Source organism: Delphinapterus leucas, chromosome X, assembly GCF_059928025.1.
Source record: "Delphinapterus leucas isolate spDelLeu-1000000601 "Yukka" chromosome X, BTC_Dleu_Yukka2, whole genome shotgun sequence".
NCBI classification, from domain to species: Eukaryota; Metazoa; Chordata; class Mammalia; order Artiodactyla; family Monodontidae; genus Delphinapterus; species Delphinapterus leucas.
The window spans coordinates 25,880,194-25,905,159 of record NC_143150.1 but is presented as its reverse complement, the minus strand read 5'-3'; the positions used below and the strand labels follow the sequence as shown (position 1 = coordinate 25,905,159).

At 40.7% G+C, this 24,966-nt stretch overlaps 1 protein-coding gene across 1 annotated transcript in view; it reads right to left on the bottom strand.

Annotated features, from left to right (window-relative positions):
* TENM1 (teneurin transmembrane protein 1) overlaps positions 1-24,966 on the bottom strand; it is a 353,672-nt gene that overhangs the window by 109,883 nt on the left and 218,823 nt on the right. Inside the window, exons 15-16 of the mRNA XM_022561862.2 lie at positions 11,099-11,242; positions 3,403-3,652 (exon numbers count right to left, since the gene is read on the bottom strand). Coding sequence (XP_022417570.2) covers positions 3,403-3,652; positions 11,099-11,242 — 394 coding nt within the window. The remainder of the gene's footprint in view (positions 1-3,402; positions 3,653-11,098; positions 11,243-24,966) is intronic.

Sequence of the window (24,966 nt, the reverse complement as noted above, 5' to 3'; positions counted from 1 at the left end):
AAACAAGTGAAACCGTATAAGACATGTAAGAGGATGCTCAAATATTAACGTGAAGCCAATTTTATAGATAGAAAAGTAGAAAACAGAGTAGTTAAGTTATATAATGAATAACCTGACAGAGAGTGAAGATCTAGAATGTTCTGTATCCCTTTCTGTAACAACTTGTTGACGATATTGCTCTTTCATTCACAGCTTTAAATGCAACTAATAACATAATGACTATATATAGTCTGTGTTTCCAAGGAAACAGATGACTCAACCAAATAAAATGACTAATATGGACTGGAGGGGGGGCAATTAAATTAACTGATTTTAACATCAACCAAAAACTGGTACAAAATGAAGTTTCTGTCTATCTACAGTAGAATTCAATGAACATTATGGTTGTTAAGCTAGCAAAGCCCCTTATATCAACTTATTTCTCCCCAGGAAGTTTAAGCCTGGAAAAGTTACAAAGCAAATATAAAAATTCACCAATTGTATGTGAAAGATGCAATGTGTACAGTATAGGCTACCGATCAGGATAGATACTTTTTTTAAAAAAGTGAATCTAATAAGAGCTATATTAGTTTCTGAGTAAACATGACAGATGATGTTTGCTGTCACAGACTGGGTGGATGGTATCGACTGCAGTCAAATAGGGAGTTACCTGTTAATTAGGTCAAAATGATCATATATATATATATATATTCAATCAGCTTATTTCTCCGATGGCCAGTCAGAGGAGTGTCGGAGTAGAGAAGGAAGAACTATTTTTTTCTTCTTGAATCTAATGCAGGGAATCTTAACCATGAGTCTATGAAAGGGCTTCATCCACAGGAGGGGGGAAATGTGGGGAGAGGGAAAATATGTGACCCCTGAATTTTTTGTGAATGTTTTTTTCTGGGGAGAAGGCACATAACATACAATAGATTCTCAAAAAAATCTGAGAATTTTAAAAAAGAATGTTAGGGGGCTTCCCTGGTGGCGCAGTGGTTGAGAGTCGGCCTGCCGATGCAGGGGACACGGGTTCGTGCCCCGGTCCGGGAAGATCCCACATGCCGCGGAGCGGCTGGGCCCGTGAGCCGTGGCCGCTGAGCCTGTGCGTCCGGAGCCTGTGCTCCGCAACGGGAGAGGCCACAACAGTGAGAGGCCCGCGTACAGAAAAAAAGAATGTTAGGAAGAATTGCTCTACAGGAAGTCAGCTCAGAAGAGCCAGCTAGGGAGACTCAGGCTAAGTGAGAGCCTGGGTGTGTGAGCTCATGATGTGCACTCGCCTATGCATTTGAAGAGCTGTGACAGTGAGAGAGAGCAGTGTTTTGGAGTAAGAAGGAATAGAGGGATTGGAAAATACTTCACGCCATCAGAAATGAATTTTCCTTTATACTGAGAAAATCACTGCAATTAGGGTCCAAGTTATTCTACTTTAGTCTTCAAATGACTTTGTGTTGAAGGTCATAAGGTACTTTGGACTAAAATTCAAATTTGTGAACTGTTAAGGATCCTTGACGAGGGAGAATCTCCTTGATGAATGACAATTGCTCCACCTTAGGTAAATTTGCATTTAAATTACAACGGAAAGGACTAAATTTAGCTGGGTTTTCTTTTTTGTTTTTATAGATAATCCTATGGTTTCTTCCTCTGAGGAGTTAGCTATATAGGGGCTAGCTATATAGGTTTTATAGGGTTGGCTATATAGGGTCAGCAAGACAAGGTCTCTGTCTACCCGATGGCCAAGATCTGCATGCCTGGAAATATTCAGATGGTGAATGAATTGTTCAGTGCTCCACCCATGTTCGGCATCAGGTGGACAGAACTTCCCTAGGATTTTGAAAACAACATAGAATGTTGTATAAAACATTTGCAAATCCAGGCATACAGCCATCTTGGCCTTCCTTATTGACTTTCCAGTAAGTAGGTGCCCAAAGGGATATAGTGCTTGTAATGACAAATCCCGGTGAGGTATGACGTCCCGAGGTACGTGAACATTTGATTAGGGCAGGGTGCTATGAATTAGTACCTCTCTAGACTCTGTAGATGTGCTTTATCTTTATAAAATCTTAATTTTACAATCTATTTTTTTATCAGTCAAGGGATTTAACAGCTTTGTTCTCTATGACAGCGTTTGCAATTATAATTAAGAAATGTATTAAAACTGGAGTGAATTAATGTGAAAAATGGATGGGGGCTTGGGACTAGAAGATTTCCCCAGCTAGCTATGAAAGACTAACTCAGTCTGAGAAACGGGAGGTAGATTCCAAAGCAAAGCACGAGAATCTGAAAAATTTCGAGGACTGTCCTTATGTATTCAAATTTCCACGTTTGTGTCAACATGAGTATTAAATGAAAATGACCCAAGATTTTGCATGTGCTTTCACTGGTCTTGACTGTGCTCCATACATACAAGTTGTTCCATCATTGTCTCTATCCTCCCAGTCACTACTTTTCAGGTCAATGAGGTGATGAATGAGGCAAGAACCGTTTTGTGGAATAGTTTATAGAGTGGCGCCAAAGTCTTCTGGAACATAGGGAAATTTTCAGCCTAATGCCCTGAAGGCATGTGTCAGGGATAAAGCTGTGATAACCAATGAGAAGAAAGGCTCTACCAGTTTACCCAGGGAAAGGGAAACAGGTCTGTTTATCTCTACTGGGATGAGAGAGGATGTTTTCCTTTTCTAGGACTCCAGGGGACATATATTTGTGTCTTCTATCCTTAGAAAGGGAGAAATAAAGCTGATTAAGCCATGGTCTATTTACTTGCTATCTTTGTGTAACTTCAAAATATGAAATACCAAAAGGTATGAATTCCTTTCAAAAGGTGTCAAAATACTTTGTACTCTCAAGAAAATTCCTAAAACAGAGGGAGAAAGCCTAAAGATGAATGCTTTAATCATTTTTTCCAATGGATTAGAGCTTTTAAGGATAAAAAAGTAATCCTTCCTCAAAATGCCACACAAACACAGACAGCCATTTTCCTTTTGATGAACTGATCACTTCAAAAGACTGGACCTGGAGAACTTAGAAAATTTAGCCTTTTGGATTTGACAACACCTCTACCTGCTAGAATGATTACTAGATATTTCTGGTCAGTCTTCATAGTGGCCAGAACGGGGGTTGAGTGACTTACCTGAGCACTCAGAAGTACTGAGATCCACGTCAGTGACAGGAATGCACCCAGGGAAGGCCACACATACAGCGATGTCAACACTTCCTGGTTCTCCAAAGCAGTGCTCAAAGGTTTCTTCAAGTACGAGTAGCCATGGTGACCTATGTCTGTGCCCCTATTCCTGCATCTTAGCTCAGTACTACAATATGGGCAACTGCATTTTCTGCTCCTTCTGGCAGTGCCTTGTCTCTTCCTGTTTTCTCATTCTTGCTTTTTCCTTATCCACTAAGCAAACACAGAGATTAGAGGAGACTTACCTTAATTCCAAAATACTAACGGAGTTTCCCGAGGGAAATATTCGCCTTACAAAATTGAAGTCACCAACATACACACTACCATCAGGGCCAGAAGCTAAGGCAACGGGAGCAAAGAGTTTGTTGTTGTGGGCGAGGCCATTGCAGTTGGTGCAGGCAACACTCCGTTGGTGTCCATTACCCATTATGGTTGATATGACTGGAGGCTGCTGGGAAATGAACATATTTTCTCCATTCCCTTTATGTATGATTCCTAGATCCAAGGGAAAAAAAAAGAATTAAAAAAATTACCACACAGTATTCTCAGTGATATTTTAATTTCTCATTGTTCAAAGCAGGAAGGAGCGTTGGCCTGCTATAAAAGAACTTGAGAGTGAAGCGCATTGCCCCAGGTTTTATTTAACTGCACAGCTACAACAAATGGCAGCATAACACTTTGCCTCAGTTTGCCCATCTGTGAAATGGAGTAATATACCCAGTCCCTTTAATGTTGATTCTAAATGCCTCAATGAAGCATTTAATGACTAACTTTTAATGATCTCCTGTTCACTTTGGGCTCTGTGAATCATCCGTGGCTGATTTTTCATCTCTGGCTGGCTTTCTTCTGATGCCTGGTGCACACCTGTCTGACTTCAAACCACCCGCACTATGCAACGGGTTCGTGAAAAGGGAGTATCAGTCAATTTTAATATTAACCTTAGTAAAACACAATCAGGAAGGTAATCTACTTCTGTGAAAAGAAAAGAAATCATATTGCTAGAATGCACTTCAAAGATATAAGAAAAGGACTTGATTTTTCCACTCTTTTGGACCATATCTCACTATCATCAGTGCAGGAAATAGAGATACTGACTTAGGAGAATGCTGGAAAATACTCTGCAGTCATTTTCTTTCGGCAATCTCATCCATTCTCACGGCTTTAACTCCCATCTCTCTATGCTGAAACTTTCTCCTGTCTAGTCTAGAGTTTTTACCTGACATGCAATTTCCTAGTAGATCTCTTTACTTGGATGCCTCACAGGTACCTCAAACTCAACAAATTGAAAACTGAACTCGTTATTTTTATTTTATTTTATTTTTCTGCCCTCCCCTACCAAACCCTCCTCCTCCTTCTGTGTTCCCCACTGATCTTCCGAGGTATCACTAGGCGTGTATTTACCCAAGTTGGGAATGTGGGCACCACTGTGGCTCTTCTTTTCCTCACTCTCTAAACCTAATTAATTACTAAACCCCCATTGAGTCTATCTCCTAAAATATGTTGAACCAGTTTCATGGTCTCTGTTTCTACCACGACTGCTTTCGTTCAGTTTGTCTTAAGTTCTGGGTCTCCTGGTCTCCATGCATACCCATCTCCAAACCACTGTCCACACTCCTGCCATAGAGATTATTTCAATCTGTGGCTTAAAACCTTTTAATAGTTCCATACCCTCTGTGGAGTAAGGGGTCCATTTCTTATTATTAAGGAATACAAAGTCCTTCATGATTTGGTGCTTGCCTCTTTCTTCAGCCTTCTGTCTCATTGCCCTCTCATGTGTATCCCGAGCTTCAGCTACAGCAAACTGTTTACAAGTATTTTCACATGCTTCCATCCCTCTCTTTTTAAAAAAATTTATTTATTTATTTATTTATTTATTTATTTATGGCTGTGTCGGGTCTTTGTTGTGGCACGTGGGCTTCTCTCTAGTTGCCGTTCAGCATGTGGGATCTTAGTTCCTCGACCAGGGATTGATCCCACGTCCCCTGCACTGGAAGGTAGATTCTTAACCGCTGGACCACCAGGGAAGTCCTTCCTCTCTGCTTTTGTACTTCACTAGTCCCTCTATCCTGAATGCCTTCCTCATCTTGTTTGTTTGGGAAACTCTTACCTATCCTCCAAAGCTCAGCTCAGTTCTTCCCCAATGCTCTATCCAGCCAGAATTAGTTACTTCCTCTGCTGTATGTGCAGTTTTCCATAGCTCTGTTATAACACTTGACACATGTATGATACTGTTTTCATTACTTCTCTATCTTCCCCATTAGAACACGAGCTCCTTGAAGGCACACCCTCTGTCTTACTCCTTCCTGCGTTTCAGTGCCCATCCCTGTGGCCAAGTTGTTATAAGTGCTCAGTAAATGTTGAAAATAAGCTTTGAGTTTCTTATAGTTTCCTTGTCCAAATTCCAATGATTTTGAAAACCTGCTGAGCCTGGGCAGAAAACCCAAGGAACAAGTACTGCTGTGCTAAATAGCTCAAGTCTGCCCAGAATGAGCCAGGACAGGTAAAAAAAAAACAAAGCCATGTGGTGAGAAGGCATGCCAATGTGTCAGGCTGAAGTAACTGACAGCAAGTGAATGAATGCAGTTATCCTGTCCAGTCTTATTTTTTCTCCCATGACCCCTGCTATCTATCTCCTCGGACCACCTGTTACTCTCCCTAAACATTTCCTGAAATGTCTCCCTCGGTTTTCTTCCAACTTTTAGTCCCACAGTCCTACAACAGAAACTACTGATCACTCTGAAATAGGAACGTTGCTGGCAAAAATAGATAAGAGGGTAAAACACGCACAAAACCATGGCACCAAATATGAACCTAGAAGGGGCCTTCCAGGAAACAGAAATCCCATACTCATATAGCCTTTGGATTTCAAATCTAAAGTAATTTTACTTTCCCTCCCAAGGTGATCTCTGGCTATTTTTTCAACATATGATCTGCAGGACCAGCTATGAGCTTATGCCCCAACAAATTGGTCTGTCATTGTAGAACCATGAGATAGATATCTTGAGGCTCACTACTTTCTTATTTATTTTATTAATAACTTTATTAGGCAGTAAAGAAATTTCTTAAGATTTAGAGTAGTTAATTAAGTTAGATTAATAGGACGGAATTTCATTTCTCAAAAAACACTTAATTGCAATGTGATCAATACTGCAATTTAAATGAATCGGGAGAAAGTGAATGAGAACTGGCATGGCAGTTGCACAACATCATTGAAAAGAAATCTCCTGATGATCACTCACTGAATATCCTACCAATGAGACTATGATATGTTCTTTAATAAATGAGAAAACCAACTGTTTAGCATGTCAGTATTTCAGCAATGCACTACAGGGTATATCATTCAAAAATATTTCCAAGTATGGGCTTGGAAATAGCAGATTTGCTATTAACATCTATTTTCACAGATAGATCTCCATTTTTTTTATATTAATATAATGGTATAGTTAACAATTACCTTCAAAATGACATGTTATTACCAGGCTCCTGGCAATTTAAAAACTAAGATGGCTATTCTAAACCATTCTTCTAAGCCTGCAATTCTAAAACTCCTCTTTTCTATTAGAAAGCCCAGCACTCCATCAAAGAAGAAGAATGATTAAAGGAAATAAAACATAAGGCAATGTACTTTCTGATTACATCTCAACAATTGATGTCTTGCTTTCATGCAAGGTACTAAAGTGCCCGTGTACTGAAATTACCATTCCTGTTTAAAGCTGAAGCAATCAAAACAAAAATGGGCAAACCCCTTTTGTATTGCCCTGGAAAGATAGATCATTTTGAAGGGTGTTTTTGTTGTTTCAAGAATCTGTTTAACCTTCCATTACATAGAACCGGGGCATACCATCTAGCAACAATGATTTAACACCAATTCTTCTGCAAAAGGTTGCTTTGAAAATATTTTGTTTATGTGCCTGGAAATCTTGATCAATTACTGCTGCCTCCTTTCCAAGTTTATTCTGCCACACATGCTCATTTTGAAAACAGAATCAAATGATCCTGAGACTACACACATTATTTATATGAAGGCCAACTTCCTGCTAAGGATTGGGTGTCTTGTTTACAGTCAACAAAGAAACCCCACTGGCTGGAGCCCTACAGCACATTTTAGACCTCCTCCAAGGTTTCCTTTCCTCTGCCAAAAAGTCAAGCCTGTTGTATAGTAAGTTAAGCATACTTTTAAACACACTACTCATACCTTCCTGCTACCTTGCTCAGAACTTCTTTTGAAGCTTATAAATAAGTTTGAAATAAAAATTCCCCTTGGGAGCCAGTGGGTGGTGCTTTATGCTGATTTCAAAGAAGAAACCATTTTTCAGGCTTATGAACAACATGGGACCCAATACATATTTCTCTTAGGACTTGACTGAGAGGATATAAACACAAACTGGGAGATATGCCAACATGATCAATGGAAACTTACTTGTCCTCCCACTAAAACCATTTGCCAACAAACTACTGGCCTATCTTGGAGGCTAAGTTAAAGGAAATTCTTTATCCATTTCAGACGGATGACAATACCCAATTAGAACCCTGGATTGTTTTTTCTAATAATTTTAAACACTCAACTGGCATAATTTTAAAGAACTGATTTATCTTAAAAGAATAAATATGTACTCTCTGTAATCACTAAGAAGATGTATTTTGAAGGAATAATATTGAAAAACACAAGTTCCTAGTTTTCTTTTTTTAATCTCACAGTGAAAGCAGGAACCATCTCCATATATCAGGCATCATATTTGGAAACAATGCTCCACAACCAATGGTTAATTGTCAGGTAAATACAATTGCTGCAACTGAAATGACAAATGGTCTGAAAACACTGCCTACTAGAAACTACCCGCTGCATAATGATTTTGGAGCCAAAGAAAAACTGCAGAATTGAATGGCAGCAGACATCCAATCTAATTACAGGTGTCTTTTTAACCAGCGAGAGGAAATTGGGGGAAGATAGATTCTTGTTTCTAATCTGCTATCTGTCTCAGATCAAAAAAGCGGGGTGCCTAAAGAGTTAGGCTCTGGCCTTAATCACTCAGAAAAGACTGTCTGACCTGAGGGGGAAAGAGCATTGCTTTCTAATTGGTCCTCTCAAAGCTGCTCCTTCACACTTATCATTCCTGTTTCTAAAACTGCATTTATGGGTGGGATTTAGATTCTGAAAATGTCCCAAGAGAGGTGTTCGTGTCCAAGGGCAGGCTGAAAGGCACTGGCAGAGCTGCCTTCAGATCTGTTTCCTGGCAAGTGTGACCAGTTCTTGGTGAGAAATACAATGTGCCTACAAATGAGATGATAAAATGAACAAATCTTCCTTTTAAAAAATCTATCTTAAGTAAGGTTTCTTTCTCAGAATAAAATTCTCAGAAAGAGACAGAAAGTAGATCTAGTGGGGTTGGGGTGAGTACAAGGGATCTTTTGGGGTGATAAAAACATTCTAAAACTCTGTGGTGGTGATGGTTGCACAACTCTACCATTTACTAAAAAGCATTGAAGTGTACACTTAAAATGGGTAAATTTTGTGGTGTATAAGTTATACTTCAGTAAGGCTGTTAAAAAGATTCCCAGAAATAACTTGGTACCTATTACCTAAAAACCAATTACTGGTGAATTAGGGGTGAAAAGGACACATCTGTGGAAACCAGGGGGGTCCCTAAAGCCAACTTTCTGAATGGCTCCCCTCTGTTCTGAATTTTTAAACCTGGGTGAAGCAAACGGTAAGAGAATATAGGACTGGGAGCACACAGCTGGGGGCTGGATTGAGGTCATTTCCACTTTGTGTTTAATGTCAATGACAGGCATTTGAAAGAGACAATCCATACAAGCCAATAAAAGTGAGTGGAAAAGAAACGGCTGCTTAAAATGTCAAACTCTTTCAAATCAAAACAAAAAACCTAATAATTTAATAAGTGGCATCTGCCCTTTCGTTTTTATACTTTTAAAACTGCGATTCTCCTTTTGACAACAGAAAAAAAGTTGACATTTTATATCCGTGCCTGAATCTTTGCTCTTAAAAAAACAAACGGTTGGAAGTGGAATTTAGGATCTTCCTTGAATGGGGGGAAGAAGGTATAACAAGGGCATATAGCAATGGACTCCATCTTCAGGGCCCACACTGGGACTCTGGTAGGTGGTCTGATTCTGTGGTTGAAGCAAACCTGCTTAGCTTTGCCGATCAAAGTTTCCCAGCCTGTGCGGCTGGTTGGATTGGCTGATTTAACTACGGTGCAAATGAATAAGACCATAGGTGTGATTATAAAATGGATCTCTTAGCCTTGGTCAGTTCATGGCCTTACAAGATAACCCGGCCTTAGCCAGCTATTTCACAAAGGTAAGAGGGATACAAGGGCAGCTGGATGGAAGGGTGTAGCTGCCTCATATATACATTCATTTCCCCAGTCCTGGAGAAATAACCCAAAGTACACATTCTACTAAAGGCTGGTCAGAATCTGCCTCTTCAGGTGAAAAGGAATATGATTTCACAGTGAAAACTTACCAGTAGATGTTCAAATGACGCTGGATGGAAACACCAACGATTGGTTTCCCAGCAAAAGGAGGTGAAGTGACTTGGATGAAGCATTTATAACCAGGGTAGCAAAATCAGTTTGTCTGAGAGAAGCATGGACTTAAGGGCCACCTGTGGTCTCCTCTCCTGATTTATTTAACATTTAAATTACAAACTAGGAGAGAGCGACAGCAGGAAAAGCGGTACGAAGAAGGCAAAGGTTGAAGATCAGAGTGTCCTGATTCTCACTGCTTTTCCCTCTTTCCTAAGTCCAGGACTTAGGAGGCTTAAAACTAAGTGAAGTCCAGGGCTGTAGTCTTTTCCCAGATTCTTTCTCTTCTTCCCCTGCGTTCCTCTTACCTCTTTTTCTCTGTTACCCATTACTGTCCCTTTACTCTACCCCTAGCTTCTTACTGCATATACTGACATTTATGTGGATAAAAAACTGGCGTAGAGAAAGAGCACATGGACAGTTCTTGGCCACTTACTGTGAGCCCTAGGGGAAAGTAACGTGACTCAGCTCCGGAGTCTTGATTTTTAAATGGGGTTAAGGCCACACTGCAGGGTTGTTGTGTTTAAAATGGGACAGAGTTCACTAAAACTCTTTGAAAACTGTATCACTTAGATCATTCATTAATTCTAAGATGCACATTTTGCTTCCTATTTTCACATCTCTGGAATAAGTATGTATCTTGCAATCAATGTGTGTCACTGTTTAATTGACACCGTTTTCCATAAAATAATGGTGTACTTATAATCGATGGTGTCTTGGATCATATGAAATACGGCAAATATTATTCCAATTTTTAGAAGTTGGTTACAATGTCAGATAAACTGGTTAATCACCTGGGATAGTGCAGTAATGACAGATGATTTTTAAAAAATAAATTTATTTATTTAATTTATTTTTGGCTGCACTGGGTCTTTGTTGCTGCGTGCGGGCTTTCTCTAATTGCGGCGAGCGGGGGCTACGCTTCATTGCGGTGCGCGGTCTTCTCATTGCGGTGGCTCCTCTTGTTGCAGAGCATGGGCTCTAGGCGCGCGGGCTTCAGTAGTTGTGGCTCGCGGGCTCTAGAGCGCAGTCTCAGTAGTTGTGGTGCACAGGCTTAGCTGCTCCGTGGCTTGTGGGATCTTCCTGGACCAGGGCTCGAACCCACGTCACGTGCACTGGCAGACGGATTCTTAACCACTGCGCCACCAGGGAAGCCCCGACAGATGATTCTTAAAACCCAGTTTCATATTACTTTGTGAAGAGGTCTCACTCTACTAGCACTAATTTGAAATCAGATCCATTTGAAAAGAAATATAATGTGGTCATCTCTAGGTGGTGGACTTATAAGTACTTTTTCCCTTGTACTTTTCCAAATTTTCTGCAATAAGTATTACATATATATGTATATAGCATTAGGAAAATAGTATTAATAAATGTCAAAAAATGTGCTTACCACTTTGAGGATTCAAAATATGATGCTTATTCAATGACCAGCCTCCTAGGTTAGAAGCATCCATCTCGAAACCTTGTAAGATAACAGTCCTTTTTTCCCAGAGAATAAAGTCGGGGCACATTTCATATTCATATCCCACAGACACTGCAAACAAAGAGTTAATAACACATTAGAACATGTAAAAAGATTTGCTTCATTTTTGCACTGGTTGGTAAGCCTCTGGCTAACACATCTGCTATTGAATTCTGATTTGGGTTGAAATTTGATCACAAATACTTTTCACCTAGCATAGCATCGGGCATCCAAAAGTGACCAGTCAGTGCATATTGGATAAATATATGAATGAGTGACTCACTGAGGCTGTCGTTAGGTATGCACCATATGTTTTGGACATCAAGCTTTAGTATGGGCTTTTGGGTAAAAGGCTGCGTTGTAAAACTGAAGAAATAAGCTCCCTGAAGGCTTAAGCTGTGGTGATACAATTTCTTTCTTTACCTTTGTAGTAGAAGTGCAGGGAAAGTTGTTTTCTGATCTCTTTGGAGTGCAAAATGCACTTAGGAAGCTGGCTTTGGAGTACTGGGTCACTTATACAACAACTGACTACACATGAGACTAATAAAAATCGATTCACCCATTTATATTTTCTCCCATGCTAACTGGCCTTTAGTTTGCCAAGAAGTCTGAGTTTGCTTAGAGTGCTACAAGCACCGTGAGTGTAAATTCCACTTTGTGCATGTTAGACTTTGGTTTCTAACCAATGGGACATCACCCAACATTTGGCTCCAACCCTTATGAAGCACGGATGTCGTGCATTAAACTGGGAACCCCAGTATGGCGCTAAAATGGGAAGTGCAGAATGTGATAACTTGGGTGCCTCTGCTCTACTGAAATATGGAGAACTCAAGTATACCAAGTCCCAACCATTTTCTCAGTTGGTAAATCTGCTTACCTGTTGGAACCCCAGAGTTCTGATTCTTGAATTCAAAATGCTTTGTGTCCTCATAATGTTCTAAGCCTGAGAGTCTTGGCTCATTACACTGCATAGCCCAAAGCTAGCTGCTTTTCCCCCTTTCTGGCAGCTTAAAATATCCCTAGCTGGTCGTGTGCTATTGCTTTCGAGTACCTGCCTCTACCTGACTCTTCAGATGCCCCTGGAGAACTCATTTCTTTCTTTGTCATCTGGTTATTAAAACTGGTAATGAAAATGTGTGCTTAAACAATGCCAGTGCAATAGGTCCTAAGAGGAAAAATTCAAGCAGACTAGTTTTGGATTTGGGCATTAGGTGAAGAGAAAAGATGGTAATTTTAGTCCAACTGATTTAGGTGTGCACGTGCATGTGTGTGTGCAAGCACATGCACAGATAAGCCAAAAAGTCCTTATGATTGTTACCTTTGGGGGGTCATCTGTGGCCAATTTTAAACCACAGGCTGACTTCTCTTTGTCCCCCCTCCATCAAAGCTTTAAAAGGGACCAGGACCATCTTCACGCTTAGAAGGGCCCCATACTTGGTTTAATGTTCTCCTGTCACTGTCTTGAAATCCTTAATACTTTTTTAACAAGAGGCTGGGTATTTTCATTTAACACTGGGCCCTGCAAATTACGTAGCCGGTCCTGATGGGGATGCCCTTCTACCCTGCCATCAGCTGGTGAAGACTCTTGGAATGCAAACTCATTTTAGTATTAGCCCTAACCAAGCACTATTAGCAAGGGAGATCAATAGGAAGCAGGAAAGACTAATCATACAGTGGAAATGATTTCTAAAGGGAAATTAGTTTGGGATCATCTGGTTCAATGCTGTTCTCTATTAAGATGGATAGAAACACAGAATTTCAGTGGTGAAGAGGATCTCAAAGGTAATCTAGTTCAGGTTACACGTGTGGCACAAATCATTGCTGTCTACAATCTCCTTGATATCTTATCACGTCCCCAGTGCTTTGCTAAAACAACTCTGGTATAGTGGAAATAACTGGTTTCAGACCTAGAGTCAGAAGAGACTTCAGTTCTTGGGTCTGCCATTAACTAGCTGTGCGGTTGCAGGCATATTATTCCCCATCTCCGGGAGTCTGTTCTTCATTGTAACAAAGGAGGAGGGGAGAGGATGGACTAGAATTGGTGGTTCTTAGACCCTTTTGGGTCAGGGAACCTTTTGTTATGAATGTGATAAAAGTTATGGATCTTCCTCCTAGAAAAACGCATATGCACGCAAAATTTTATATATAATTCTAGGGGGTTCACGGATCTCCTGAAGTCTAAATAAAGATCTCAGATCAAAGACTGCTGTACTAGATAATTCTTACAGTCCCCCTTTAGCATTTCACTCTATGATTCTAAAGTACATTCTTTCAAGACTGCATTTGATCAGTTCAAGTTGGGAAATCAAACCCAAAAGCCAAAGAGAGCACTGTATCTCATGTTGGAAAAATCAGGGGGTGAGAAAGCACACTTAGGGCCATGTTGGTGTGAAGAATAACACAGTTTCTGCTTCTCTTGCCAACACTTAAAAGTCTTGATTAATAAATAATCACAACGATAATGATTACAAGTTCCCTTAAAGCCACATCTCCTTCCCTGCTATTGTCAGGATCTGCCTCTTATACATTTGAAGCCTGATGTGCTCCCCTAGGATCTCTTCTTCGGAAGTTGATTGTGCAGCTTTGCAAGTTAAGTAGTGTGCCCTGGTGACCTCCGATGGTGGTTTGGAGCCTGCTTTTTCCCTCTCAGGAGCAAAGATCCTCCCAACTCTGTGGCAGGAAATGCTTATATAAAGTATCCTCAGTGCAATGGTAATGAGACATCCTCTTCACCTCCTCATGTCTGAATTGCTCTCTAGCCCACAACAAAAAAGTGCACTGGCTGCAAACCCCACAATTATATTATTTTTTCCCCTAGTCATAGCAAATAGCAACAAGGCGGCCACTTAATAAGTTCCCTCTAATTTTTATTAGATTTACTTTCTCTTGAGAAAACTCTATGAGCTAATCATGTTATGATTTATACTTAAGACTTGTCCAAAATTCCAACTGACTTTAATGAGAATGGCTGTGTGTGGCTCCTTGCTCAGAGTAACAAGACAAGGTTTCTTTCTGACAGCAGCCGCTTTAACAGAATCCTGGAACTTGCAGTTGATGTATGAGAAGGCAGACGTTTCACCCCACGGAGTTGAGCTGCTCTCCAAATGCACAAGGAACTGGCAAATACAGTAGCAACCAATCCTAGACTTCCTCTCACGGGAGCAGACTGTTCAACGCACTGAACGCCTACTCTTTTTCATATAATTAAATATGGGGGAAAAAAGGGCTACTCAGGGGCTGGCACTGAAAAGGCTGAGCCCCGACATTACACTCTGCCTGGTACTGTGACAGCTGAGTCTCAGTTAACTAAGCAGAGTGGACCCACTACCACTTCCCAGGTGGCCTGGTGCCTATCACATCTGATCATCAACACAGCATGGTGTAGGCAAAGGATTCAGCCTCCAGCATTCTGGAGTGGGGCCTGGGAAGAACAGTGTAATAGGAAGGAAAGAATAATTATTCATCAACATTTCAGAGGCGCTATGGAGGACAGACCAGTCTGGCAGTGAGTGGAGATAGGTGGGGAAGGAGGGGGTCCCGGGCTATACTTCCTAGGGGCTGGTGTAGTGGTCCCATGCTGGTGTGTACATATTGGGAAGGCAGCTGAGAAAGAGCCGTTAATATGGCAGAATAATTTCTCAGAACCATGTGACTGCCTCTCTTGTGACACCCTTAATTCCGTCTGGATTTCTGTCTTCCCATATTCTCTCCCTCACCTTGACACAGAGATATTAATGGGATGTTCCTTAACCAAGAGTCACTGATTGTCAAGATAGCCTTGCTACTTTTGTAGAGGATGCCGTCCTCTGGTCACAGGATTTGCACCTGACTTCGCTGTTAGTCATCTTGCAACAACACTGGCTTATAAAGAAGACTTTATTCTACTGGCTTATAAAGAAAGACTGCAGCTTGCTCCCCCAAAGCCATTTGACATTAGAAAAATAGTAACTGAATTACACTCTACTTATCAGAGCAGCAGCATTAGTGTGATGCGGGGACTGCAAGAAGGTGGAGGGCCACAGCGCTCCTGACACCCGATTCAGTGACTGTGACATTCACCTATAAGGGCTGCGATAGGAGACTGACATTAAATAGCCAAGGTAAAGATGCCATGCAATGAAGCTGATGTGCAAAGTGTGACAAGACTAAGCAGATGATTTTCAACAGCTTCCGAGTTCGTAGCGGTTGCATTCACGAAGGCCACATATAATTAAAAGGTAAGTAACAACAGGACCGAAACGTTCTTACTGAAAAGAAATCATTAAATAGAACAAGAAATATTTCCCATTCTTTTAAAATAGTAGATTAATAGAAAACAACAACAATAAAAGACGAGAGGCCTAACAAACCAAATGAAGGCCACGGCCACAATAGACAAAAACTACAGATAAAATGCTATCTACTGAGAACGGGTACCTGCTCCCAGAATGACTTCTACTTTCTCCTATTCTCTAGTGATTTCTCATAGGATAGGATAACCCCAGAGACTCCTCAATTTGACACAGTGCCCAGTGGCCTGAAATGCTTTGTTTATCTATTATTCCTGGCTTACTAAGAGTGTCAGAATCAGGTGATGAATTTTTACCAAGTGCCTTTTCAGTACTTACGGAGATATTCACATAGTTTTCTCCTTTAATCTGTTGAGGTGGTAAATTCTAGCAATACACTTCCTAACGCTGAACCATCTTTGAGGTCCTAAAATACACTCTACGGTACTTGGTTATGATGTATTATTTTTTTAATGAGTCACTGGATTTGATTTGGTAATATTTTACTTAGGATCTGCACCGTACCAGTTTACAAAAATAACCCTACCAGTTTAAACATCATAGTGCTAAAAGCGACACAGTAGTTGAATGAAGAGAAAATACAGGTAGAAAAGGTAAAAAGCATCCAGGAGTGAGGTAGCCACACAGAGTTTTGGCCAAGAGGTCCTGTACACTGACAACTTATCTTATGAATTTTTTTTTTCGGGCTGCTTTGTCCGAGCCTAGCTGCATAAAAGCGAACCCAGAACCCAGATGACCTGTGTACCACAGAAGGCAGGGTGAACAAATTCACGATATTTAACGAGTACCTCCTGTTGTCAGGCACTGGGAATGAGAATGAACAAGACAGAACAAGATAGCACTCCCGCCAGCGGAGCTCACGTTGCTCACATTCTAGTGAGAGGGACAAATATGAAACAAGACAACATGTACACACACAAATCATAACTGCTATGGTGGGAAAGTGCAGGGTATCATGAGACAGTGTAACAAGGGAATTTAAGTTGGAATGGAAAGACAAGGGAAAGCCTCTTCATGTAGAAGGGGTTTTCCTCATGAAGAAGAGGGAAGAACATTCTAGGCAGAGAGCATGGCATGTGGGCAAGGCTTTGAGGTTTCATATCTTTGGGAGATTGAAAGAAGGTCAGGGTAGCTAGACAGTCAATGTCTGGGGAGTGCATCAAAAACAAATGAAGGGGCTTCCCTGGTGGCGCAGTGGTTGAGAGTCCGCCTGCCGATGCAGGAGATGCAGGTTCGTGCCCCGGTCCGGGAAGATCCCACATGCCGTGGAGCGGCTGGGCCCGTGAGCCATGGCCGCTGAGCCTGTGCGTCCGGAGCCTGTGCTCCGCAATGGGAGAGGCCACAACAGTGAGAGGCCCACATACCGGAAAAACAAAAAAACCAAAAAAACAAACAAAAAAAACAAATGAAGAACAACCCCTTCCCCTTCCCCGCTCCCCCGCCCCTCACCCAGTACAAAAGAAAACAAAAGGTTACTATCTTCTAGCAGTATTGAGGCATTTTTCTTTGGGAGGGGGTTTAGGAGATGGATTCACCTTGAAAATGGACTAGTTATCCTTTGAAACAATGTGATTGATTAACGGGGATACAATACTGTAATGGAAAGAAAGGTGCTGGTTATTTAATGACTCAGCAAACCTTCGCTGAGCAGTTCTACATGCCAGACAGGTGATTTGCTAAGCACTGCAGACACAGTGGATATTACACAGGGCAGGATAATTCGTCATGTCAGAGAGGCCATACCCTGAAGGGTTACCTGCCTTTTGGAACTTTCATCCATGGCCTCCTTAAAATAATATCACCTTACATTTGCATAACACCTAACAGTTAAATACATTTTTGTGTATATTACCTAATTTGAAGACTCATGCAAGCTCATGAGGAAGATATATTTACTCCCATTTGACAGATGAGATAATAGACTCAGAGAGGTGAAGTGACTAGTCCAAGGTCATCTGACTAGTAGTAAATGGCAGAACCAGAGCTCAAACCCAGTCACTTCTTAGCAAGTGCCCTTTACTTCTATGCTAGATCACAGCTATTAAGGGAAAGGCCCATGATTCAGAAGTGCTTTAAATAAATAACCTTTCATTTGCTCTGAGTTTAAGGTATAAGGATTGGAAGCTAGGGATAACCTTGAAGCAGAAGCACCATGTATCCTGGTTGGCCCAAAACAGTATCCAGTTATGCTATTGTTAACAGCATCCTCTTTCACTCTCAAGAGTATATAGGTTTGAATGACAAATTATATATATCGTCACCTAATCTTGAAGAGATATTGCCATAATGCCCTGAGATGGGTTGGTAGAAGGGACTGGGAGGCGAGAACAGTCATAAATGCTGACTTGGAAAATAAACCATATGGTTTGGTAAATCATTTAATTTTTCTGTCTCTTGACTATATTACCTTGCCAATAGTTTTCAAATTCTTATGCCTGAAAGTCATTTAATTGTGACCCAACACACATGTAAAGATACACACACACACACACACACACACACACACACACGTATAAGTGAAAGGAAGTTTTCCCAAACCATACTCTCCTCATAGTTTTACATTCTGATCTATTCTATTCTATTCTATTCTATTCACTTATGTTCTATTCCATTCCATTCCATTTTATTCCATTAAAAAATACTGATTGACTCACCAAATGGATTTGACAGTCTAACACTGGGTGTGACCAGCAGTTTGAAATGGGCACAGACCACTTGCTTACCAGAGTGTCAATCAAGGGTCATTTAAAAACCCTGATAAGCTCTAGGTGCTCTTCGGAGGGCAGATCTCACATTTTATCAGAAATATTAAAATGGATACAACCCATATCCAACATTAAACACATTTCACGTGTGTGAAAACTGAGTTGGAGTTGACAAGCTGACATAATGCTCCATTTTGCAGACATTTATTTAAACGATTTATTAAAGTTGATCCCTGGTTTTCTTTGCACATTTTGGTGCCAATAAATTTATTTTTCAGGTTGTGAAGATTTTTGTAGGTCCTTGAAAAACTCATATCCTTGGTGCTGTGCCTATAAAACTGAATGGATAAAACAGCCCTGCTCTCAGTTAATGATTACGAATTCATGAGTGGAGAGAAATGATGAAAGATTATTATCTCTGCTAGCTTCTTTGACAGAAAGCCACTGGGGCGTTGAATTGGGTACTCAGTAAAGTGGGTTGGTCCCTTTAGTGAAGACAGGCAGCAGTAAAAAGGCATGCAGAGCTCAGGACTGGGAGACCTGAGTTTGAATCCCTGCTCTGGAACGGTCTTTCGGCAAGTCACTTGTTGTTTCTGAACCTCAGTTTCCCGCTCTGTAACATGAAGATCATATTCATTGTGCCATACCTATCAGGCAGGAATGTTATAAGGATTAAAATGAGAAAATGTATGTGAAAGAACTTTGTAAATTGCAAAGCACTACCCATTTATTATCGAAATATTCAGTGGATGCTATTTTTGTGGCTGCCCAGCCTGCTTATGTTTTACTGAAGGGAAATTTATGAACACTAAAGCATCATTCTTGGGGATGTTTTGTGTGCACAAAGCAAACTTAGCTTAGCACCTATTACCATTAATGTTCCCCTGTTTCTCTCTAACACAATTTAGACAGACTCCGTTGCGTCGTGAACCTTTAGGAAGTCTAGTTCTCCCTGAAACACCACTCCTTCTTGCCAAACTACTGTACTAAATAATTATGCAATTGTTGTTGCCAATAACCTTGAAGAAAAATAGAATTGTTTATAGCAGTGCTACTAAAGGCGGATGGCTGATTTCCTGCACTTCCAGGACTCCAAACCACTGCAGTTTAATTTAATTAAAATGAAGACCAGGCAGAATGCATTATTATATATTGATAAGGTATGCGGACACAGGCGGACATAGGGAATTATTTTGACAAAATTCATATAATGGATGCAGATCAGAGGCCCTGAACAAGCCAGTTTGTCAAATTAAATAAGCCGTCTCTAGAATTTTAACAGCACTGTGAACTTAAAAATGATTTTTTTTTACACTGTTTTGTAAGCAGCAGAGTTGGGAAAGAAACTAAATAATATACAGTAACTTCCAGACATCATACCTTATTTAGAGCCAGAGAATAAAGCACTAAGGGCAACTTATTTCAAATGCTCACATGGAGTTTTTAGCAGGGGAGTCTTCTGTGTATCAGACACCAAAATCTTTAAGCCGGATGAACTAGTGATTGTGGTTTTTGTATTGCAACCCTGAGGGAGATTTTATTCTTCTTCCACTTGATCAATATTGTACTTGGATTAATCAATCTTATCAGCTGCCATTGATACTTCTCCAAGGAATTAGTTCACACAACCTCTGTTGGTAATTTATTCACTCTGGTATTATCGCTCTAGTTGCAAAATCTGTGTCACTGTAAAAACTGGTGGGATACCCTAGGATCTCAAGTACTCCTTTTCTCATTTTGCCTGTCTCTCAACAATCTATTCTTCTTTTGTGACACTCTAGGCCTTAGAGATCACACCAATTTCCCACAGCTGAGCCATGGGGGAAACAAGAGTCCCACATTTCACACTAAGTGGGCATTTCAACTTAGATATTCACCATCATTTCCAATTCAGCTTGTTTAAATCTGATCTCTTTCTCCATCACCCAGAAACAGGTGGGAGAGGTTCATATTTAACTGGCATGGGAAGGAAGAAGAGTGGGAGACCTTTCAAGCCATAGTTTTAATCAAAATCCTAGCTATAACTGGGACTGTAAGAATAGTGGTCAAGGTTTGTTTCCTATTGCTGTTGTAACAAATTATGACGAACTTAAAGGCTTCAAGCAAGACAGATTTATCATCTTATAGATAAGGAGGTCAGAAGTCTGAAAAGGGTCTCACTGAGCTAAAATCAAGGGGTCAGTGGGCTGAGTTCCTTCTGGAGGCTCCAAGGTTCCATTTCCTTGCCTTTTCCAGCTTCTAGAGGCCACCCACATTCCTTGGTCCTTGGCTCCCTTCTTTTATCCTCAAAGCCAGCAAAACTGCATCTTGCTGTGCCTTTCTTCTATAGTTATATTATCCTCTAACTCTGACCTCCCCTCTGCCTCCCTCTTCCACTTTTAAGGACCCTTGTGATGACAGTGGGCCCACCCGGACAATCCAGGATAATCATTCCATCTCAAGGTCAGCTGATTGGCATCCCTAACCCCATTTGTAAACTTAATTATCTTTTGCCATGTAACATAATATATTTACATCTTTGGGAGGTGGTGGCTATTATTCTTCCTACCAAAAGCCTATACTAGGATTTCTGAATTTGAGCAAACCTGAGAAGTGTCATATATAGCACCATTGTTAATATCTGGTGCAAAATTTAGTCTGTTTCTTCTAACATCAGTTAAGTGATTAAAAAATATGGCTAGGAGTACAACTAAATGTTTGCTTCTTTGTTTAGATTCAATCGTATCTATTAAGGTGTGAATTCAATGGTAACATACTTGATCCCTTTGTCTCCATCCATTTATCACCTGAACTATTTATTGTCTGTTATGTTCTTAAGGCACTCACAATCCATCTTCAGAGAAGTAGATTGTCCATCTTCATTCTACCACTCATCCTAATGCTTTACCACTGTCAAGAAAATTCCCTTAGTCTCCGCGGAGATGGAAAGGGAGACTAGGTAGTAAATAAAATCCCTTTAACCATGATTAAGTTATCAGGAACACTTCCTACAAGGTAAATAATCCATATTCCATCTTAGGTACCACACCTGAAATTATTTTGGCTGTTTTCCTTGGGATCCTTGCCAATTTTCTTTCTCTAATATAAAAAAAAATGTCCCTTAAGTACACATAAAACACCACGAGGAACATTTCTTCCCTCTCCCTTGGACACTTCTGAGTGGGTCAATTGTCTCTTGCTTTTATTACTGTTACTAGCCTTAAAAGGGAACCAACAATATATATTTCAGCATTTTAATTAAGGCCATGTTTATAGTCAGAATGCTGGAGCAAGTTTTGACCAGGAACTTAACTGTAGAAATAGGAAGTAAAACAACATCCATAGGCAAACAATACGGATGAAGCCTTCATCACTGGCGTGTATACTAGAACATCTTTGTTTTTGTTTGTGTTTTAGTTGTTTATTCAATCACCCATGGATATATCAGAAACTAAGTCATTAAGAGTGCTTAACTACAACAAGGAGGAAAATTTTAGAATCTTCAGCACTGGGAGTATTTAAAAGGAAGATGTATAACACATTTTTATGCATAAAGTGAGGTTGATAAAATAGTGCAGTCACTGTGGAAAACAGTTTGGCCACTCTTCAACATGTCAAACAACTACCATATGACCTACAATTCTACTCCTAGGTAAATCCCCCAAAGAATTGAAAACAGGTATTCAAACAAATACTTGTATGCAAATGTTAATAGAAGCATTATTCACAATAGCCAAAAAGTGGAAACAACCCATAAGTCCACCAGTTGATGAATGGATAAATGAAACGTGGTATATCTGTGCAACGGAATATTATTCAGTCATAAAAAGGAATGAAGGACTGACACCTGCTATGACATGGATGAGCTTTGGAAACATTACGTCAACTGAAAGAAGTCAGATACAAAAGACCACACATTATATGATTGCATTTGTTTGAAATATCCAGAAAAGGTAAATCCTTAGAGACTGAAAGGAGATTGGTGGTTGCCAGGGCCTGGAGGGGAGGGAGGAGTGACTAGTGACTGCTAGTGTCTATAGGGCTACTTTGTGGGGTGATGAAAATGTTCTGGAATTAGATGTTGGTGATGGTTGTACAACATTGTGATAATACTAAAACCCACTGAATGGTACATTTTAAATTGGTGAACTTTATGGTATGTGAATTATATCTCAATAAAGCTTTTACTTTTTTAAAAAAGTCAGGCTGAGTTGCATTTATGTGAACCCTAGCAAGAAATGACTGCTAGACACTGTCTTGGTCAGCTCTTCATCAGAGTACTGGGTAAGTTGCTAAGTGTCACAACTTAAGAAAAAAGTAAAAAAATAAAAACAAAAAAACCCCCAAATCTCACAACTTGGCAAGGGTTCTGAGCAAAGCCATAAAGAATTGGAAAACAAAGCCCTATGGAGAAAAGTTAGAGGAATTTTAGATTATTCTAGTGAAGCAAAGGCTTTAGGATAATATCCTGGAGAGGGGAATATGAGGCTTTGAGGAGGCATCAGCCAGGCTGTGATATTTGACTCCTAGCAGGAGTCAGATATCACACTCAGAAGTGTTCACAGTAAAGAGCTGTATGAAGGGACTATTTAAAGAAGCATGAGCAGGGTGAAGGGAATCAACAAGGGTCGTGACCCACCCAGGGACTGGCAACATTGGGAAGCTGTCTGGGCTTGCAGAGAGGGGTAAGGGGAGGGAGTGATACAGGAGAGCAGAGAGAGCCTGGGGATTTGGAGGAGGGGCTACTCAACAGGAGCTCCCATCTTCCAGTGTAGTCACTGCTAGAACTGCAGTGAAGCAGGGAGAGGGATAAATACCCTGACCTCTCTCTCCTTCCACCCTGCTGTCTCCTGATGGTGCCATCCATTGACCAAATCAAGAGGGAAGCCAGAAAGCAAAGGCATCCAGGCAATGTGGTCCATAGAAGCCAGTCTTTCAAAGCACAGAGAAGGTCACAGAAGAGACTGTGTGTGCGTGTGCGTGTGTGTCTGGCAGGGCAAATGGAGAATAATTAACACAGTACCTACCTGTTAAGCCCACAGCTCCCTTATTAGAGAAGCTGAGGCAACAAACACCTGCATAGGCGCCATGCTTTATACCTTGTGATTCCAATATGCTGACCATACCAGCAACCAGCACTCACCCACCTCATTTAATCCTCATAGCATAATAACCTGTAACATTCTCTTTATGATACCCATTTAATAGATGGAAAAACTGTGGCATTTGGAGATTAAGTAATTTACCCAGTGTTGCATAGCTGCTAGTAAGTAGAGAAGGGATGATGTGAACTCAGGGAGGGAGTCTGGCTCCAGAGTTATTCTCTTCATCACTACACTCACTGGACTAGGGATTGGGCAGGACTCCACAGGCTGGCCAGCAACCTCATTGATAGTTAGCCGAACGGTAGAGCTCTGCCTTCGGATGTTCTCTACTGCATGGTGATTGGCTGACAAAACCCAATATTGTAAGAGAGATCTGAAGGCAAGATACAGAGCAGGACACCAGATCATGGAGTTGGTAAGAGCTGAGAGAAAAAGAGGGTAGTTAGTACCACAGGAGAAGTAATGAGCTCCATCATCACTATGGCTGGGTCACCATGGTGGGAAGCAGTGGACTCTTGCTGCAGAGGGGACACCTAGAGCTGTTGCTTAGCTGATAGAGCAGATGCTGGTCTTCTAGGACTACAATGTATCCCGAGCCAGGCTGCAATTTGATGAGGCCCACCTTTGAGGCTGCTGATGCCTTTTCTTGTTCTTTCCTTACTTTCCCCTGTGTCGTTACAATAATTCCTCACTAACTGAGGCAATCTGAACCACTCCACGGTCCTTGCATTCTAATAAAGCCCAACAGAGATGAGTTGATTATTTAAATATATGAGGGTCTCTTGGGCAAAGAAGAGTCACCAGTCTGTTTTTTTTTTCCCCTCCCTATGCTTCCCTCTGGAAAGAAAGAGAGGAAATCGACACACTGTAGTCTAAGAAATATAGGTCATTTATATGCGAATTATACCATGATAGACACTTCCAAGGGAGAATATGAAAAGATCTCCTCTAGAGAACTTTAAAAATAGTCTTCTCATCTGTCCAAGGGTGGTTTCCATGAGCTACTGCCTGAAGGCACAAGAGTCAATGGCTCCCAACCGTGGTTCCGAAGGCCTGTCAGGTCTCTTAGGAAGTTTTCACTGTCTTCTACAGACTGAGAGAAATAAAGACATCGGTGTCTCTCTGCCTATCTGTCTGTCTCTCTGAGCATCAGTATTAGATTGCTTACTACCATTTCTTAAGACAGACTATTCCTTTTTTTGATGCTAAGGTATTCCTCCTTGATGAAATTATGGTACTGGTAGGCAATAGTAGATTGTAGGTGCTTTTTTTTTTTCCTTTAAAAAATACTCTTACTTGGCAAAATAAAAAGTTGGCAAATCTGTCTCAGTCTCATTTTTAAAAAATGCCGTTTGTCTGAAGGAATTAAATATCTGAAGATCACAGACCCCCAAGGACCTCTTAAGGTCCCCGCTATTTGTAAGATTCTAGGTTTTAAAGTCAAAAAGGACTAGGAAGGCAGGATGACTTTTTATTTAACCTACCACAGTAACAAGTTAATGGAGTCTAACTATCCTAGACATAAAAAATAGTACGTGGAGATGCCTGTAAGTTAAAATTTTGTATTTTCTAAGTGGAAATGACAGTCTAAATGTCAAATATGAAAACATGACCTGAAGAACGCCACATCAAAGGTCACAGTTAGAAGGCAACACTCAGCTCTGGAGACAGTTACAAGTCAGATATTGTGTGATTCCACTGGTATGCAGCCATCATGA